Source organism: Oratosquilla oratoria, chromosome 29 (genome assembly GCF_046742065.1).
Source record: "Oratosquilla oratoria isolate Oo_2021 chromosome 29, ASM4674206v1, whole genome shotgun sequence".
NCBI classification, from domain to species: Eukaryota; Metazoa; Arthropoda; class Malacostraca; order Stomatopoda; family Squillidae; genus Oratosquilla; species Oratosquilla oratoria.
Genome location: NC_134805.1, coordinates 19,940,477 through 19,961,587, shown reverse-complemented (window position 1 = coordinate 19,961,587; position 21,111 = coordinate 19,940,477). Strand labels below are relative to the sequence as shown.

At 40.5% G+C, this 21,111-nt stretch overlaps 1 protein-coding gene across 3 annotated transcripts in view; it reads right to left on the bottom strand.

Annotated features, from left to right (window-relative positions):
- The window catches only part of MED24 (mediator complex subunit 24), a 29,951-nt gene extending 11,741 nt beyond the window's left edge, over positions 1–18,210 (bottom strand). The window contains exons 1-16 of one of the 3 annotated variants that reach the window (XM_076211828.1): positions 17,976–18,210; positions 16,250–16,358; positions 14,797–14,915; positions 13,356–13,481; positions 12,002–12,103; positions 11,791–11,874; positions 10,382–10,532; positions 9,677–9,779; positions 7,451–7,628; positions 6,242–6,398; positions 5,147–5,339; positions 4,793–4,928; positions 3,264–3,395; positions 2,619–2,723; positions 1,712–1,878; positions 543–720 (exon numbers count right to left, since the gene is read on the bottom strand). In XM_076211828.1, the coding sequence (XP_076067943.1) occupies positions 543–720; positions 1,712–1,878; positions 2,619–2,723; positions 3,264–3,395; positions 4,793–4,928; positions 5,147–5,339; positions 6,242–6,398; positions 7,451–7,628; positions 9,677–9,779; positions 10,382–10,532; positions 11,791–11,874; positions 12,002–12,103; positions 13,356–13,481; positions 14,797–14,915; positions 16,250–16,298 (1,980 nt within the window). In that variant the 5' untranslated portion in view covers positions 16,299–16,358; positions 17,976–18,210. Of the gene's footprint in view, positions 1–542; positions 721–1,711; positions 1,879–2,618; positions 2,724–3,263; positions 3,396–4,792; positions 4,929–5,146; positions 5,340–6,241; positions 6,399–7,450; positions 7,629–9,676; positions 9,780–10,381; positions 10,533–11,790; positions 11,875–12,001; positions 12,104–13,355; positions 13,482–14,796; positions 14,916–16,249; positions 16,359–17,719; positions 17,741–17,975 lie in introns of those variants that run through there. The other 2 variants (XM_076211827.1, XM_076211829.1) reach the window with 2 other exon arrangements.
- Positions 18,211–21,111: the final 2,901 nt, after the last annotated feature.

Sequence of the window (21,111 nt, the reverse complement as noted above, 5' to 3'; positions counted from 1 at the left end):
TTCTCTAATGCAGTCCCACCTTTCCCTCAAACCACTCATTCTCTCCATTTCTAATTCTAACAAAGGCTCTACTACTCTCGTAAAAACTCTTGACTGCTCTTAACAGATTTCCTCCTATCCCATATATCTGCAAACCCTCCCGCAGACCCTTCCTATCTACCCTGCCATAAGCCTTTTCCAAATCCATGAAGGTCCAAAAAACATCTTTACCTTTGCTAAAGCTTTCACATATCTGGTTTACCACAAAAATCTGATCCACACAACCCCTACCTTTCCTAAACCCAACCATTTAACTTAATGCAAATACATCCATCTTTCTCCTAACATACTGCATCTTTTTCCTTTTACTCTCATCTATACTACACCCACACACATAAAAGACCCAAACCTTTAAGGTTCTGCATAGAAAACTTCTTCCAGATCCCCCCCCCCCTTTTTTTAAGGAATTGTACAGAGAATAGGATACATGATCCTCTGTCCCGTTCCCGCCTCGTGTTCCATTTTCATTCTTCAAAAGGAAAATAGTTTGCTCATGGAGTGACCTGAATAAATGAACACAGCCAAGCTGTGATGCAGATGGGTAGACAACAGAGATGGTGCTTCAAACGGTCCAGTAGTTCCTTGATGCTTTTGGTTGACACTGCCCCTTGTTGTGCAGCCTCTACTACCTCACGTAGGGCCACAGCTGCCACTTTGCACACCTGACTTAGTGTAACCTGACTGCTCAAAGAGAAGAAATTTTAGTTAATTTGCTTTACCTCATAAATACATACATACATATACAAAAGGCTTTTTCCCCCTTACACAGGGAGTAGCCAAAAAGAAAAAGGCATAGAAACCACTCCCACCCATTCCATTTCCTATATATTCCACTCCTCTCCACCCTCCTCCCTTCCTCTTATCTTGGCACCTTCTGGATGATGGGTCATCCCTGCATCCTCATAAATGGAGTAGGTTATACTCTAAAATTAAATCAAATGGACAAAGATTACAATGGGTTACAATGACTAAGCCTGCTGATAGGAAACTTTTTCAAAAGATGGAGAAAAACAAAGCATTTAGTTATACACATATATTAATACATCATACATACAAATGTTAATGGAAGCATGGGTGGGAAGAGAAGAGTAGCAAGAGTATTGCAGAGAATTACTGGATGTGGAGGAGGTTTGGGAGGGAGGGATTGTGGTAGTGAGAGGAGCTACAAAGTTGACTATGATAGAATAGGAACATGACAAGATAATAAGAAAACATGAGATGAAGCAATGAAAGTGATGAAAGCTGGTAAGGCACCTGGATTAGGTGTCACATGGAGTGTCTGACAAAGTGCATTGTCATCAGCAAACAACAACTGGCTTATCTCCCACTCTTCTCAATTTTCTTTAATCATCTCCAATCCCTGACCCACTACCCTTGCATTTACTTCTTGCACCACCCCATCTATGTATAAATTGAACACCCAGGACAACATAACACATCCCTGACAAAGTCCCACCTTTACCTCAAACCACTCACTCTCTCCATTTCTAATCCTAACACAACCTCTACTACTCTCGTAGAAACTCTTGACTGCTCTTAAAAGCATTCCTCCTATCCCATACATCTGCAATACCTCCCACAGTGCCTTTCTGTCTACCACCTTTTCCTGATCCATAAAAGCCCCCCCAAAAATTCTTACCTTTTCCTATAGCTTTCTCACATATGTACTTACTTATTCTTTATGTCTGAATCTGGAGTGTTGACTTGACGCAGGAAATCCTCAATTGTGGTGGCATCCACATGAACATTCCCCAGAGGAGATTTCACAATCCCTGGCTCTGGCAAGTTCTCACGCAGCCACTGCTCAACAAAAGTTTCACATTTTTCCGATAAAACAACCTGAAAATTTAAAAAAAAAGTAACCCATAATCATCAAAAGAACTGTGAAGGAAATAGATGTATAGGTAAAGGGGAAAAAAGCCTTTGGTATATGTATGTACATTGGTAACATCTCATAAAAAGATGTCTGCTACATATATGGGCCTGCCTGGTGGTCACTGTTGTTGTTGTTGTTGTTGTTGTTGTCGTTCCCTAGACTGTCTGTCCGAGCAGTCCCGTCTCCCCAAGGAAGGCCACAGCCGAAACTGGGTTTTCCCACAAATCCTTTATAGAGTGTATGTTGTGTTGTTTGCGTGCATGATTGTGTATAATGCAGTCTTCCATTAGTGGTCACTGTTGGTCTCCTGCCTTCACCTCTTCATCCCATCATTTGCTATCTCTCCTTCTGTTTCCTCCCATGTTCCTTGTCTCACATGCCATCTTTATACACTTTATATAATCTCCTCTTTGCATCCATTCCCAAATGCCTTTTTCTCATGATACTTTTTGATGATGATGATGATATGGTTTAACATCACACACTCCCCCCTATCGGGAGGCTAGGACGGTGCCCCTCACAGAGGGCTTTGTAGCGTGGAATTTAATGAACCATGCCCTTGGTTCAACTTCACTGGTGGCAGGATTTGAACCGCCCTCACCTAGACCTTCGCTGCAAGTAACGACGTCCTAACCCACTCAGCCACAAATTTCATGTCTATTCTCTACACCCTTTTATAGGAGTACATGAAATGAATACTTACATCAATCCCAAAGACTTGAGCAATTAGTGTGAGAAGCATCATTGAAATATCGAACACCATTGCACGACTATGTGCAGACTTCTGTAGCTCACCAGTCTGAGGCTCCTGGAAAAAAAGAGAGTAGAATTGTCTTAATAACAAACTACAACCGAGTATTATGAAAACATAATATCTTAGTGATGGTGGATACCTGCATGCATCCCACTGCACTTTGAACTGTTAGATTCATGCCATCCACTCAGAATCCATTTCTGAAATCACCCTGTTGTGAATGAATGATAAATTGAAGTGTCCTCAAGGGATTTCTCCTTGTCTCGTTTAATTACTCTAGGAGGGAGGGTCACCATGTAATGTAGTGGTGTGGGTAAACCAGCTTTAGCTGTTGGTTCCCTGCTGTGTGGGTAGTGTTTTTGTTCCTGACCCAGGCAGTGGTCAGGAGACAAGGATGGGCCTTCAGCCACAAGGCACTAAAATAAAAGGTGGAAAATTAGTGGGTATTGGATGGGTGACGGGCAAAGGGCGTGTATGTGCCTTGGCTTGTCTTATAAGGAGAAAGAGGCCTTTTGGTATTTTGATATGCACATGTATGGTCAAGTAGAGGAAATTATTCACAGAAAATCCATTTTCATGGGGATCTGTACATACCATACTCATTTCATTTATCTTGATAAATTTCTGTGCAAAGAGATGGAGACTTCCAGATGCTGCTGCTGCTGCCAAAACTAGCTTCCTGCTTTTACCACCAATTAAGAGGTACATTACAGGGAGAATGGAATCCTGTAAGAAGAGAATATACATAAGTCCATTAATGTAAAATAATACCCAACTGCATACAATAACAAGTTCACCATGAAGTGGTAGGCAATGGAAGGAGACTGCATCCCCCAAAGCACAACACCTTTGAATAGGAACTCTCCACAACTATCCAGAGCAGATTCAAAATCCCAACCTCTGCACAGAGGTGCAACCCTGAGCTCAATATGCACTCGTTCTTTGACAACACTCAAATTTCCATTCTATACTCTTTTTCTTTTCTTTTTTTCAGCAAGGAAGGGAGAAGGCAGGAGATAAGGTAGAGTGGAGCATGGCTATGTATAGATGATTCTCTGATGCAAGGGAGGGAGGGAGTGGTTGTGTGTGGACAATATTTTGATGCATCCCGAAGGGATTTCTCCCCAGCTACTATTTTATGCACGAGGGGACGGGGTTGTCACCGATTAAATGAAACAGCCATGCTGTGGATGCAGTGTCTTGCTACATTGCTTCTAACCTAGGGCAGTGGGTGGGTGACAGGAGCTACGATGAAAGGGAGGCAAGGGCAGTGGATGGGAATGGAATGGGTGGGAGTGGGTGTATCCCTTTTAACCTGGCTATCTCCCTTACAAGGGGGAAAAGCCCTTGGTATATAGATAGATCCATCCTCCTCCACCCATCTTGTTAAGAACAGAACACTTGTGTTAGCCCTTCTACATCTTCTGTGATTTAGTAACAAACGAATCCAGGCCCTCGCATACAAACACACACTAAATGAAAAAAATACATACCAAGTGCCTCTTCACTACAGTTTTTTCTACTCCCACTCCTCCATTTCCTTCTACATGGGACCCTAAGCACTTAAAACTGTCCACAATCCTCTAACTTTTCTCTTCTAAGACTTACCTCCAACCCACTGCCACCATCTTCCCTTATACATCTCATCAACTTGTTTTTACCCACATTTACTTTCAACTCCCCCCCATCACATACCCTCCCAAACTCTGTCACTAATGGGCTTAGCCCCTCCTCTGACCCTACCAAAAGTGCAGTATCAACAAACAACAACTGGTTTACTTCCCACTTCCCTCCACACTCCCTAATTACCTCCAATCACCTGTCCATTACCCTTACATTTAGCCCCCTTCCACCCATACACTTCACTAAATGGATGGGATGGTATGGGAGGGTGATGCAGGAACATATATGTGATATGGTTTAACGTCACAAACTCCCCCCTATCAGGAGGCTAGGACGGTGCCCCTTACAGAGGACATTGTAGCGTGGAATTTAATGAACCATGCCCTTGGTTCAACTTTGCCGGTGGCAGGATTCGAACCGCCATCCCTTCGACCTTCGCCACAAGTAACGATGCCCTAACCCGCTCAGCCAGAATATTCCTATAAAATGACTGCCATTACCTGATTACACTGATTAAGTGTCTTGAGGATGCTGGCTACAGTAGGTTGAGCACGCAGAATCAAGTTTGGATTTCCTGGGTTGGGGCCCTGAGATTCATTCTTCAGTAAATTGCCAAGCACATTTGAATCCTGCACTCTGAAATATTTATAAGTAAATATGTAACACTGCTCAGGCCAAAGGCAATGCAGCAACATGGGAATTACATGGGAGAACCCTTAGAAGAGAGGAAGCCAGTCAAGCTACGCACCAATTCCCATCCACCACCGTTGTTTCCCCTCTCATCTTAGCTCCTGTAACCTAAGTATATAACAATGTCACTACTATAACACGAAATCTTCATAAACATTTTGTACCTGAAAGCAATAATGGTCTGTGCATCCTTCTCCAAAATAAGTTTTGTTTTGGTACATATCTCATTCAAGAGGTACTCCAGACAATTGCAATTCATGCGAGTATCCACCTGATCCATGAGCATGGTATGTGCTGCAACACGTTTGATCGCTACAAGGAGGTCATCAGAAGTTGAGGCTGTTGTACTGTTCTCACCTGTGGGGCCAAATGGAAATTGTTCTAGACACGTTTACATGTAAAAAAGAACAAACACTAAAATTATACATATGTATGGGTGATGCATTATGTTCAGAACCTACTGCTCCTTTTATATTTCTAAATATCTTCCTTGTGCATTTCCTCTCATATTTCTCAGTTCCTATTGTGATCCATTTGCATAATATCTTTAACCTCTTCACTCCGGGGCACATCGCACGTCTGGCAACATTAGCTGCCCGACGTGCGGTTATGTCATAAAAATCACATTATAAAAAATAAAGTCAGTGCTCAATCGTTCGTTCTCTTTCACCCGTGAATTTTGATAACCATAGAAAATATGATGAAGCCAGTTTAGAGAGAATGGAGGTTACGTAGGTACAACTACAATAAATATAATCAAGACGCTGACGTCGGCATCATCGCGTACCCACTTGCTCCTCATGACGCCTACGTTGGCATCACCGTATGGAAGTGGTTAACGAGGTGTAGCAGAGTGAAGAGGTGAAATCTTTGCATGGATGAAGTGGGAAAGAGTGATGATAGTGCAAGGGATGAGGTCCTCACTTTCTTTATGGGTAATAACAGATCACATGAGAGAGAGGAGAATCCAAGGAAAATGGGTCTTCCATTTGAGGATTGTAACCTGGGGGCCCATTTTTCTTTTGTTACCATATTAGCCTAAGGTTATTCATACATTTGTGGTAAAAGCAGAAGTCAGGTATTATGTGAAAGTCTTAATGATAATAGATATGGACAACAAATAACTAGTAAAGATGAACTAAAGCTTGTAAACTTTCTACGATGGATAATCCAAAATATATCATTTGTTGCAATCTGGTGTAGTGCAAACTTGTTTTCGTAACTCAACCAAAATAATAAGAGTTAAAATCACAACTCACCAGTAAGAGCCAAATGGATGGTGTACAAAAGTGTTGGTACTTTGATGAATACAAAGCTGACCCACTTGAGTTCTTGGTACTGCCGCTGCTCTGGGTAGCTGAGGCCAATAAAACTGGCTTTCAGGATTTCATGGTAGAATTCAACATTAGACAAACCCTAATGGAAGAAGAAGAAGAAGAAAAAAAAGTTTATTATTATTTATTTATATTTATTTATTTATTTTAAGGCATACAGTATAGACTAACTTTAGCTGTCAGACCCTGCTGTGTGAGAGGTGTGCCTCACTGCATTGTTTTTCACCCAAGCTTTGTGGTACAAGATTGTGACCCCTCACCCCCAAGGTGCTGAGATGGAAGGCATGGCTCTGGGTTTCTATTTGTTTTTGACATGGGTGAGTTCAGCCACCCATTAATAAAGATAAAGGGATTTAACTCTACATAGGAGAAAAAAAATGGGAGAAAAAAAAATATATATAGGGGGGGGGGTGTCACTAGTCCTTATTTGTGTCTCCCTTGCACTCCAAGTCTTACAGTTTTGTAGGTACAATCACTCTTTCATATAAATGTGTTTGAGATGAAATGTTTGAGAAGTATGGTTGGGGTCACACAGATAGATAGAGTGTGAAACAAGGAGGCATGATGGAGAATGGGAGATGGCAGATAAGGTTGATTAAATAATAATGGGATGAAAAGAATGAGTGAATAAGATTAACAGTCTGTGGAAGGCAGAAGTGGATGATGGAGCACAATTATGGAAAAGATAGAAATTCATATAGACACCTGGGATGAAGCTGGCTTTGGGTAAAAAGGGCAATATCTGTTGAGCATGGAAGGGAGAAGGCAGGAGACAGGTGTGAATGGGTGGGGATTGACTGCGAACGGACACGGCCCAATAGGATTTCTCCTCCTCTCTATTTACTCATGTGGGGACAGAGAGAGAGGGCTACCATATAAATGAAGCAGCGGGGGTATATCGCCTTTGGCCATCAGGCACTGCTATGGAGAAGTTGTGCCTTGCTGCATTGCTCCTGACCCAGGCAATTGGTGGGGGGAGGGGGCCAGAGATTTTTTAAAAAGGGAAACAAATGTGTTAGACAGGTGTGTGATAAATGTGTGCCTTGCCTGGCTACCTTCTCTATTATGAGGAAGAAGTCTTTTGGTATAAAGATGGGAAATCTGGAATAAATTTTGTTGAAAATACAAATTTACCTTGAGTTTCTTGAGGAGGAGGAGGCGATGTGCAAAGGCATTGGGTTGGCGTGTGGTGTAAATCAGCACCTCTAACACCACAAGGCTATGTATGGCATAGCAAAGTGGAGGTGCCACAGCATCACAGCGCTTTCCACCTGTGCTCAGCTCAGATAGTGGATTCAGATCTCGTAGTTGTCTTAAAAACAAACAATCAGAGCATTTTTTTTTTTATCAAATCACAGTCCAAATCAATTTCTGTATATATAAAACAACAGGGAACAACATCTGCAGCTGATGCTTGGGGGTGGGGGGGCTAACCTGAATTTTGTAAATGTACATACATACTACCAAAGGCCTTTCCCCCCCTTACAAGGGAGGTGTAAGTGTGGAGTGTTTTCGGGGATGGAATGGGTGGGAATGATTTTATGCCTTGTCCTTTTTGGCTACCTCCCTGGTAAGGGGGAAAAAGCCTTGGTATATGTATGTATGTACAAGGGAGGTAGCCAAAAAGAAAAAGGCATAAAAATCATTCCCACCCATTCCATTCCAAATACACTCCACCCTCTACCCTCCCTCTTATCTTGGCAGCCCGAAGGGATTTCTCCCCTTCTTTTCCTTTCTACATGAGGGGATGGAGAGTTTTTTTTTTTTTTTTTTTCTCCGCTTTAATGAAGCAGCCTTGCTGTGGATGTGTTGTGTCTTGTGACACTGCCTCTGACCCAGGAAAGTGGACAAGATGCAGGGATGACCCATCATCCAGGAGGTGCCAAGATAAGAGGGAGGGTGGAGGGGAGTGGAGTGTATTAGGGATAGAATGGTTTTTATGCCTTTTTCTTTTTGGCTTCCTCCCTTGTAAGAGGGAAAAAGCCTTTGGTACATGTATGTACGTACACTCCAAATGGGAATACTTGGTGGCAGCATTCTTTCCCCCCCACCACAGGGTAGGTGAAACAATGAAATGAAATTCAGAGAAATGGTACAGGACAGCAACAATGTAGATTATGCTTTTAATGAGATGTACTCTGAAACACAAATACAATAATTTTTAATATAAATTGAAGTACATATTCTCAATTTTTTTCAGAATATTGGGCAAAAGTGATACTTAATCTTTTATTTTAAAGATTTACCCTCAAAGATGAGTTGAATATACTTCTGCCACTGTAATAATATTTTCTGCCATGTACTGGTGTACACATGGCTGGTTTCTTAGCCTCTACAATGAGGTAATGAAAGAACAATTTTTTTTTTTTTTGGGGGGGGGTTCCCAATAATCTTTCTTCAGCCCTATTTGCAATCTCCTTTTCCACCCCAGCTCTCCTCCTCACTTCTCCCTCTATCCAACCTTGTAATCCCTACCATACTTCTCAGACATTTCACCTCAAATACGTTTAAACTTTTCCTCTCTGCCTCCTTTAATTTCCAGGTCTCTGCCCCATAATGCCTTTGACACAATCGTCCATTCATACAGTCTCCTCTTTATATCCATTCCCAAATGCCTATTTCTCATGACACTTTTTAATACCCCAAGACATTTACTTGCTTCTCTCAGTCTACAATTTACATCCACTGCCACTCCTCCCTTTCCTGGGAGGGAGGAGGGTGGAGGGGAGTGAAATATATAGGAAATGGAATGGGTGGGAGTGGTTTCTATGCCTTTTTCTTTTTGGCTACCCCCCGTGTAGGGGGAAAAAGCCTTGGTACATGTATATATGTATGTATGCCACTCCTCCCTTTCCTGCCACATGCAACCTCAAATACCTAAATCTATCCACTTCCTCCAGCCTCCCTCCTTTAAGACTAACTTCCAACTCACTGCCATGTTCTCCCCTTGTACATCTCATTATCACATGTCTACCCACATTTACCTTCAACTTTCTCCTATTGCATACCTTCCCAAACTCTGTCACTAACTCCCTTAATCCCTCCATTGACCCTACAAGTGCAGTGTTGTCAGCAAATGATAACTAGCTCATCTCCCACTTTTCTCCACTTTAACCATCTCCAGTCCCCTGCCCATTACCTGTGCCTTTACCTCCCGCACCACCCCATCCACATACACTACGAACAGCCACGGTGATACGACATCCCTGTAACAGCCCCACCTTTACCTCAAACCACTTGCTCTCTCCATTTCCAATTCTAACACAGGTTCTACCACTCTTGCAGTAATACCTAATAAAAGAAATACAATCCTAGAAAATAAAAACCCTATCACTACAACAAGTGGTGTGATATACTTACACAATGCAATTTATGACACTTTCCCGGTTTTCAATAGCTCCTCCTGCATCACCTAGTTGTGTTTCCAGCTGAGTGATATTCTTTAAGCATTCATTCCACACAGCTGATTAATTAAAAATAGTATTATTAACATTTACAACTACTTGGGCAAGAGCATTTTAGGTTTAGATGATATAACACAAATATATGCAGTAAGTCATACAGAGAGGGAGGAGGCCAGTATAAGTGAAGCGGCCTTGCTGTGGATGTACCATGTCTTGCTGCATTGCTTTTGACCCAGAGCAGTGGGCTGGATACAGGAATGACCCGTCATCCATGAGGAGCTAAGATGAGAGGGAGGAAAGGGTGGTGGATGGGAGAAAAATGGGTATGTGCCTTTAGGCTTGGCTACTTCCCTTATAAGATGGAAAAAGCCCTTGGTATATACATAAACTGAAGTCATATGCAAGAAATTTTCAGTGATGAATGTTTTTTGCATTTTTATGAACCAAGAGGAAACAGGGTTGAGAGACAGAGGTGCTGTGGAGTGTATTGCAGATGTATGGAATAGACAGAAAGCTATAGATGGCAGCCAAAAGTCTTTACATGAATAGTAGTTTGTGTGAAAGCCAAGAATGGAGAGTGTGAAGAGTCTGAGGTGAAGTTAAGGCTGTGTAACATTGCCATGACTGTTCAACCTAACTTAGGAAAAAGTTGATCCCTTACATTGATCCTCTCTGCGTCCAATTTCCAACATGCACGTGAGGAAAGGATTGTTAAGTACTTCCTGCAGAATGGCTGTGGCCAAGTTTAAGTTGGTCGTGTGTTCTGGGGCAATCCGCAAATCTATGACTTGGTGTGTGGCCCAGCTCATTACCTGACAATAACAGAACAGGTTATTGGTTCAACAGAAGATATGGAATGATTTTACAAAATTCAGAAAAAAAAAAAAAAAAAAAAAAAAGGGCAATGAATACAGTACAGTAGTGGATAAATCACCGGTGAGAAATGTAGTAACACATTTGTAAATCACAACTAACACCACAGTCGGACGAAAGAGTCGAGTAAGCGAAACTATATCTTTCTGTTGCTAACTGCAACCCTCTTCAGCATTATGAAGAAGATTACAGTTAGCAATCAAAATATATAGTTTTGCTTACTCAACTTTTTCTTTCATCCGATTGTAGTATTAGTTGTGATAGTACAGTAGATTTCAGATAATTGATCCATCAATTGTTGCCTCATGTCTCACTGACTGGAGACTTAGTCCCACAGCAGCTGGCAATGACTTTTGGACCTTCCCATAGGTCTCTCTAGGAAGAAGCCTTGGTTTGACATCTGTATTGTATTGTATTAGCATGAGACCATTTCTATGTCAATGGCTGAAAGTAAGAGGGAAGCAGTCACCAGATGTCAGCACTCATTGTGTTTAAAGGTGGAGGAATTACAAAGTTGATAAAAAAAGATATCTGGGCACAATCTCCAGCCCAAGTGTTAGCCCTACATCCAAATGGAAGCAAGGAAGCTGAAGGGATTTCCAAGATGAGCAGCAATTCAACGATTCTCTCCGATGTCCTTCTTTCAGGACTACTTTGTGCAGGTGTCATCATTAGTTCCATGTTTCAGATACAAGAGATGATGTAATAGTATTACTTCATACTGGGGTACCAATTGCATAGTTATATGCAGTCAATATTTGAAAGACCCATTGGGGTACTCGTACAGTATGGAGCCACACTACATCTGTCTATATTACAGACATTTTCATTCATAGATGAATGCTGAGCCACTTTCTCATTTTTGCTGCCACTCCTTTCTATTGCACCACAATGAAGACACACAGCACCTCATTCTATACTCTCACCTTCTCCAGAAAACACAATTTTTTTTCCGAGTGACCTGTGGGCCAAACCAGTGGCCACTGCCAGTTACCTGAGGGCTATGGGCCATCTACAAAAGACCTGCAGCAAGGGATCAACTGAATGATCACTGGTCTTTTCCTCCTTCTGAAATGGTTGTGTCAAAAGAACATAATTACACCAAAAGAGCCAATCACTTACCCCTCTCATCTGAATACAATGGGAGGGGGGCAAATTAAGTTAACATTATCCACCTATAATTGATCCAATGATTACCTGGATAAGCCACTTGACACTGCCAACAAGGGAACTAGCAAGCATCAAACAGTCTTCTGGTTTACCTCGACATGAAACGGTTTTCTGAAAGATTTAAAATATTTCAAAATTGTCAAGAAGTTACTTATTTGCATAAGGTGTAATACAAATATAAAAGCATAGAGAACTAATGTAATCAAATGACAAAGTTCAACTTTAGTAAATACTTCACCATCATCGACTGCATGAGAGTAAGTAGTGCATGGACACAATGAGGCTTCTGGAAACTGTCATACTTGCTTATACTGCCCAGTACTCCTCCATACGATACAACCTAATAATAAAAGAACAAATAATCTTTATCCATCTATCTACATACCAAGGACTTTTCCCCCTTTATAAGGGAGGTAGCCTACTCAAAAGGCACATATCCACTCCCATCCACCACCCTTCCCTTCCTCCTATCTTAGCTCCTCACATATGAAGGGTCATCCCTGTATCCAATCCACTGCCCAGAAGGGTCGGAAGAAATGCAGCAAAACACAGTATGTCCAAAGCAAGGCTGTTTCACTTAATTGGTAAACCCCCTCTCTGTCCCCTCATGCAAAACAAAAAGACAGGGAGACATCCCTTTGGGCTGCATCAAAATATCATTCACACTTAACCACTCTCTACCCTTCCCATCCTTGCATCACAGTATCATCTATACAAAGCCATTCTCCACTCACCCCTATCTCCTGCCTTCTCTCTTCCTTGCTCAACAGACATTCCCCTCTTGCTCAAAACCAATTTCACCCACCATCAATCTTTAACAACAACAACAAAAAATTACATAATAACATTTATTTTTATCTGAAGGAATATCTCAACCCTTTGTATACTATGATTTCCCTTAGCTGAATAATATTGTTTGGCATCACCCAGAATAAATACTGGAACATCACTCTCAACTGGGTTTACTGCAAAAGGTTTTAATTCTCAATTCATTTTTGAGTGAATAAGAAAGGATATAGGAGTAAACCAGTTCTAGTTGCTGGGCTCTGCTATAGAAATGCAGCTGTGCCTCACTGCACTGTCTTTGACCAAAGTAGTGTGGCAGAAAATAGGGTGACCTTTCATCCTCTAAAGAACAGAGGTGGAAGGGTTGGTTGAATGGGTTTATTTGTTTACAATGTAGGTATATGCTCTGGCTTTGCCACAACATTTGTAATGAATAAAGGCCTTTGATATTTAGATTAAATCCTCTTTGTAATGAGTGTTTTCTTAATCTACCATGTGTACTTGTGTATTAGTTGTACTTGTGTTTGTCACACCCTAAATATGGTGTTAAATCTTGGTACAAAATACCCTGTACTGGATGAAAGGGAGAAGAAGTCATCATGTAATGAATCACTGGGGGGTAAGCCGGATCTAGCTGTCAAGCTGTGCTGTGGAGGTGCTCTCTATTAAGATGTTCACATGCACCTATACAATTATCACAATCTTTGGATTCTAAATAACTTACTGATTCTTAAAACCAAAAAATAATCCCATATCCACATTTTTTTCCATTATAGTCCACTTGATCATTAACTACAATAACCTACCTGGGAACTTAAGGAATGTTTGAGATAGGAGAAAATGAGGTGATTAGGAAGCGGTCCCATGAGTGCCTGTTGCAAGATGCAGTCTGCCAAGTGATAAATGTCACCGCTCACACATCTTGGAAGAACCTGCAAGAGAAAAATAAAGAATAAAAAATAAATAAATAAATAAATAAAAAATAAAATAGAAAAAAATGTTGGAGCCCGGGGATTTAAAACAATACATCCTTACTGATATTGTGGCTTCTCACCTACAGACACCCTAGTTCACTCAGCTACCACTTTCCCATAATCACTTTTTTTATACCCGACAGTAATAACCCAGCAGAGTAAATATAAGATTACAGAAAAGAACACCCAAATTTAGTTGAATAAACTAAAAAAGGGCTCAGCAACAGCAGAATGGAAGCCTCACCCTGGAAATCAATAGTGATGTTGCTAACCTTAGACAACTGTGAAAAAAAAAAAAGTGAAGTCAAATAGCCCAATCCTTCCATTGGTAAAGAACCATAAAATTCAATACTAACATGACTTTCAGCCCTCATATAAAGGGTCTAACATAAAAAATCAACAAGGAAACTACCCTGCTTTCCAAAGATTGACGTTGGACGATTATCATCTTTAAGCAATTCATAAGAACCACCCTAAATTATGCCTCCAAGACTCCAAACAGCAAGACAAATACAAGTAACTTGCAAACTGTAGAGAATAGAGCACTGAGAGTAATAACAGGATGCACCAAAACCACCTGCATACAGTAACCAAAATACTCCCTATAGAACACATGAAAATGACAGGAACACAATTCTATGCCAAAACCACAAACAGTACATAGCCATCACATTGCATCTAACAAGAACCACCAATATAATGCAGTAGCAAACACCCAAATTCTGCTACTGCCCCTAAAACAGCACTTCTTCCCCAACTCCATAAGGAGATGTGGCCCCAAAAGGCTGGCACCTGGTCTCCAGAGGAGGCCCAACAATTCCAACTAAAATACATGAAACAATCACTAACTGACAATACAACAGAAATAAACACAAAGAAAAAACTTGTATCATAAACATCTATATACCACTCTCCACATCAGCACCCCCAGGGTTTCATCCCCAAATGTAAACCTATTAAGCACCTCAACAAACCCACATACTGGCAGGTGACATAAATACACACTTTAAAATATGGTTACAAAGATAAATAGATCAAAAAAGGAAAAAATATGTTACAACTGTTGAGCCATGCTAACTAAATTGGTTACAGGCTACATTTATATCTGCACCCTTTCATTTCTCCCTGTATATACAATTTTATCATGCCAAAGTTGGCCACTGTGAAAAAAAAAATATATATATATTGGCTGTAACATCTCAGGGAAAGGCTGATAGCCCTACAAAGGACCCTCAAGCCAGGCTAACATATGACTGATTACAGCCAATCTTACCGTTTTGATGTGAATGCCCCACTGCAGATCTGACCACCGCTCTCTCCACGCACGTATCAGCAAGGAGCGAATAGTTCCTGCTTTACTGCTGGTTACTTGTTCCATAACCATCTTGCCAACTATGGGTATGAAATAAAGGTGTTCCGGTTAATATATATTTAATCATTTCACCACATTAGTATTATACCACATCTTCTACATGTGTTCTGTTGCAAAAATAAAAAGGTTTTCTTGGAAATGTGTAGTCAATCTATTGCCCTAATTCTCTCTTGTTAGGGGCCTGTGGTCCCCAATGGACTTGCCATGATCATCAGTATGGCTCATTCATTCAGTGATATTTTATGTTGTCACCTGGAGTGTAAGTGAGGGACAGTGAAATATTAAGTGTTCTGTGTTTCCATGTGGGTTTTGTTGTCATGCTAATTCTGTTTTGGTGCTGTTTAGAGTGGGACAAATATAATAACTTAATCAACCATACAGAGATAAAAAGTTAAAATTGAGACAAAATTTAGAGGCGAGCAAATAAGTTCCAATAGATGCAATCAATCTTGCAAAACTGTACTGGCAAGTTATGATATTGCCTCTCTTTTCTCTTGTAACATCGGCAACCCAGAGTATCCAGTCTCCCTTCATGATTTTTTTTCACCATGATATATGCTTTTGTATGGGTATATTGTGGGATGCTAAGGATAGGAAATGTCAATCATCAATCATTCCTTTGATCTCCTCTTCTTCCTGCTGCCAGGGTGATTTTGTACAGATACTGGAAAGTGACCTAAATATAGGCATGCCAAAGCAATTCATACATGTCTTGGGAATGATTTCTCTGTTGGGTTGGTATAGAGAAGGTGAGGAATGTACCCCAGAAGGCACATGGCTGCAGCCAAAGCAGTCACCTTTGCCTTACATGCTTGGAATGTTGGTGGGTATCAGCAACTGCTGAAAATTAAAGAGAAGTGCAGGATTTGAACCCACAACTAAGCAAATGCAAGCCTGCTTCCAATTAAGCACATAGACAGAATAATGACTGGAGACATTAATGAAGGTGTAATCAACTCAATCCACTCACAATTAGCCTCTTTTGCTAATGATACTAATATCTGCATAGTATTGGATTAAAGGAAGACATTGACCCTCTCCATGAAGACCTGGAAAAAGTATACAATTGGGCAGCAAATAACTACATTTTCAACACTGGGAGATGATATGTTGCTACTTCATGCCCAACTGTACAGTTCCAAGAACCACTGTCAACCATTGTGGGACTAAGAAATTCCAGTTACTTAGAAATGCAACAAATCAAGATATTTTGTATGACATCTATCTTCACAAGTGAAACAGAGGTGGTGATTAACACCAGCTCCTGTGTTAAGTTCCTTGGCATTCACCTAAGTGATGATGGCACAGTTGACCATCATTTTACATAAACAGTTAAGAAGGCCAAGAGACTTACCAGTCAGATGCTCCACACTTTCGACTCCACAGAAGAAGGCTGTCTGCATGGTAACCTTCTGGGGGTCTCTTGTGTAGCCAGTACAACTATTGCAGCCAGCTGTAGTCTCCTTATAAGGCAAAGGATATACAGACCCTCAAGTCATTACAAAGGTCCTTTCACTATAGGGAATCAAGGAAATGAAGAAAACCTAACCTATTCTATGACAGTCCAAAACTATTCAATTGCCTTCCAAGAGAAGTTAGACAACTCTGGTTGCACTGTTGAGAAATTCTAGGTTCAACTGGACAACTTCCTGAGGATTGTACCAGAAGAGCCCCCTGCAATGGGATACACAGCACTGGGTATTTTTTCAGAATTGCACACCTACTCGACATAGCAATAGAAAATGAAAAATTCACCTTGTAAATTATAATACATCAATATAATATACTTTTTCCTGATGGAAATCAATAATAAAAAACCTTGCTAAAAGCAAATACACTACCAAACAGTTGTGACAATAGGTTCGAGATGCTATACTGTCATCTATCATGGCCCATCAATGTCAGTTTGATGATAGTGTTGACATTGTGTGCCGAGTGTTCTCCAACTCCATGAGAAGTCACTATGCTACATATTCTTAAAACAGTGCTATGGAGCCAAGCTTCATGCTTTTCCAGCCGAGACTCCTCTACATCCCACTGTCTGATCAGATGCCAAAATCGACCATCAACATCCCTGACAACCTCTAGAATTACAGGTACTGCATTACTAAATGCAGGTTAGGTTAGACAAACTTATCAAACTTCAATTTCTTCAACCTCCGCATCTCCATCTATCAAAACAAAGATGGCATTTCAAGAAGTTGTTGTGGCTCAATTCATTAGTGTACCACTTTATTTTTTTATCATTGGTTTCTGCAAAGAAAAATGTATTTCATATTGATGTATCATAATTTACAAAATGAATACTTAATTTTCTATTGCTATGTTACATACATGTGCACTTCTAAAGTTTTATCCAGCACTGTGCAGGCCAGTGATAAATTCTACCTGATCAGGTGGACCTGCAGCATGTGAACGCCAACTCTGGACACAGAAGTGGAACACCATGGCTCTGAGCATTGCCTCTAAGCCATCTTAAAATATGAAGAACCTACCAAGAGTACATCCTTAAGAGGACAGCAACTAAACCCTAACAATAAGAACAGTAAGGCCAAAATGTATGCAGTTCCTATTTCTTTCAACATGCTGTAAATGAGTCTGTCACTCACTTCTATAATAAATAATTCATTTTGTATTCATTGCTATCAACCCTTACCCCAACAATATAAGAATTTTAGAATACAACACTAGGATATCAGGATTTTGGGTAGGGAAAACAAGGTACCTCTGCTTCAAGCCTATCATTTCTATTTGCTGGCTCCCTCACACTTACCAATAATATCCATGGGATGTACTACTGATCTACATAAACCTTATTGCCCACCTTCATATTCTTCCGTGTTTTGTTTGTTGCATCGGTTTTTAAATGCTACTGTGATTTTGTTTGTTTTCTGGTAATTTGTTCCACTTGTTACTGTGCGGTGTGTTGGGTTTGTTTTGACTAAGATCTAATAAATAATCAATTATTGTGAGGTTCTTTGTTTGGGTATTTGGAATGCACCAATTATGAATATACAAACGACTATAAAAAGGCTTCAAGTATCCCATTATCTCCCGTAACTTATAATTACAGTCGTTACCTTTGCAGGGCTTAGTTTTCGTTGGACAATACCGGCTGTGTATAACACATATAGCCAACAATCGGTGCCTAATATAGGGTTTATTTGTCCCTATATTATCATTAATTCTCTGCTTCTACAACTTCTATCATTTCCTGAAACTACAACGACATAATAATCTTTACAAACAAACTCGACAACCGAGCCGCTCCAACTGCCTCCTCACTACTACACTCTCACTATAACAGTGGCTACAAACTAGTACGAACGTTTGTCATTTGTTTACTAGTTTTTCGTTGACACTGCCATATTTTTTTTTTACCGGGCGTCTTCATGGACGCCACAAATATGTGACTCTACACAAATATCTGTCACGCTGTCAGCAAGATGTTCCGGAAATTTTGTACATTATATTTTTGTCATATGTTAACTATTTATCTGATTTCATGTATTTATTGTTAAAATAAATATGGTTCCACAGATAATATCAATATAATCAAAACATATTTCTATATCACAAGACGAAAATGTAGTAGCACATTTAGTAAAATGTTTTAAATAACCCACTGTCGGAGAAACAAAGCAAAAGAAACAGACGAACTGTATATTTCGACCACTACTGTGGTCCTCTTCAGCAGAATTCTGAATTCTGAATTCCTAGGAAAGACCACCCGCTTGCGCGGGATCGGTTTTTGTGGGAGGGGAAGAATGTCTGTAAGAAAATGAAAAGATAGTAGTGTATAAAAGAGGGCTATTGCCACCGGGCGAATTAGCGAGCGATTAGGGGCTGCTGGTGGTCGTGGCTCGGGAGAAATGGACTGGGAGCTTGGACGGCGGCGCCGACGCCGGGATTAAAAACAGATTACAATCACCAAAAGTTCAGAAAATGGTAGGAGGCGTAGTAGGAGAGAAAGGTGGAAAAACGGAAAAATCTTTAGTGGGAGGTAAACTGAAATGAGGAGATGTAGTATAAGAGAAAGTTCGAAAGGAAGCGAATTTTAGTCGAAGAAAAAATAAGTGTAGATGTTTGTGCGTGGGTCGTGGCTCTGTTCGTGAGAGGTGTATGTGTGTATCTTACGGGAAGTGAGTAGAGTTCACTTCCCGCGTGTAGAGCGCGTTCCTGATGAGCCCCAGGTAAGGCATGAGCTCTCCTTCTTTTCCCCAGGTTGGGTTTGAGTTGTGTATGCATGTAGCCTGTCAGTTATTGGGCTACATGCAATATTATTATTACTATTATTATTTCATCATGATTGCTATCACCAGTCAAAGCTGGTGAAGGGGTGTATTATTAATAGGTACGGTTATACACGTCTTATCGTATACACCGCACGTGGGACGGGCGCAGCTGACAGATAGTCTGTACGGTGTGGTCTAGGTGTAATGTGTTGTATCAGGTGTTTGTGTCTGTCGTGTAGTTTTTCTAGGTGTCTTGAGGGAAGTTTGTGTTTGTGTTGGTTGATTGGACGGATGTCGGAAATTCGGTGTAGAGACTCAGTGGTTCTGATGTCGCTCCATCGCGAACCCGTGATGAACTTGATAGCGGCATCCTGAACCTCCCCTTGTTCCCACTTTGTACCTCTCTCACTGTATATATTCTTGTACATCTTACCTTGTACCTATATGTTTTTAAATAACCCACTGTCGGAGAAACAAAGCAAAAGAAACAGACGAACTGTATATTTCGACCACTACTGTGGTCCTCTTCAGCAGATAGGTACAAGGGAAGATGTACAAGAATATATACAGTGAGAGAGGTACAAAGTGGGAACAAGGGGAGGTGGCTCAAGTCACATGTCCGAGGTGGGGCGGACTCGGGAATGGTAACAATTTATTCACAGCATAAGTTGTTATACAATCAGGTGACCATTGCCCTTTCGATGTGTTGAAATTTGGCAAGTGTTTGATGAGGAAAGATTCGACTATCTTTCTCCTAAATCTACAATTGGATTTATAAATTACTTCTGGTTTGTTCCAATCTATGTGGTGATCCTTTGTTGATGTATGGAGGAAGACCGCGGAGTTGTTTTGTGCATACCTATCAGAGTTTTTGTGCTCTTTTACTCTGGTATTGAGGTCCCTACCAGTTTGACCTCAGTAAACCTCATTACAATCTTTACAAGGTAGTTTATATACTCCAGGGTTGTTATCTGATTTGGGTTTATGATGTATGTTTACTACTTTATGAAAATTTTTATTAGGATAGTTGAAGACCAATTTAATTTTATCTTGTGGTAACATTTTGGAAACTTCATCCAATAAATGGTTGTATGGGATCTTTATACATTTATTGTCCCAATTGTGCTGGTTCTTTGGGAAGAGTTCTTATAATGGCTGATTTTTGCCTTGCTAAGAGCTTTTGTCAACAACCAATTTGGATAACCTAATTTGCTCAGTTGTAAGTTTATTGTTTCTAATTCTTTATTTAAAAATTGAACGCTACAAATTCTTAATGCTCATAATTCTTGCTTTGTTTCTCCGACAGTGGGTTATTTAAAACATATTCTATATGATGTAATACCCTACTTCAAAATGTTTAAAATACTCCCACATTACTATGCTGACAAAGCAAGTAAACTGGTGATATTAATAATTTCCCTTGCCATTTTACAGTCCAATCAATTATATATTAGTATTAAAAGAAACACAGTCAGCCCAAGGTAATTAAAGGAATGCCACAATGAAACATACTAGATCCAACATTATTTAAAATATATACGAAATAACTGTCTCTAATACTCAATAAGCAATTTTATTTCCCACTTACCGACATCAGTGCCACACAGACAAAAAGTGAGTGTCCCGAAAGTTGTGAGTAAAGTGTCGTCCTGGCCCTGGTATTTTCCCATTCCAATCGCACCTACAGCTACGCCGCGGTACAGAGTAATTTCACTGTTGGTCAATATTGGTTACCCTCGAAGAAACATGGACTCCATCATCAAGCAGAACATTTACTCTTTCACATTTCAATAATCTACAGCCAGAGACCACCGGCTACAAAAATGACGAGGTGCTTAAGACCATCACTACACTGAAATTCATCCCCACCATCCCCGGCACCAAAATTAATTTCCTTATCTACTACAAAGCCATATGACTGTACTGTGCCTCGCTGCATTGCTTCTGACCCAGGCTGTTGACAAGAGACAGGGATTACCTT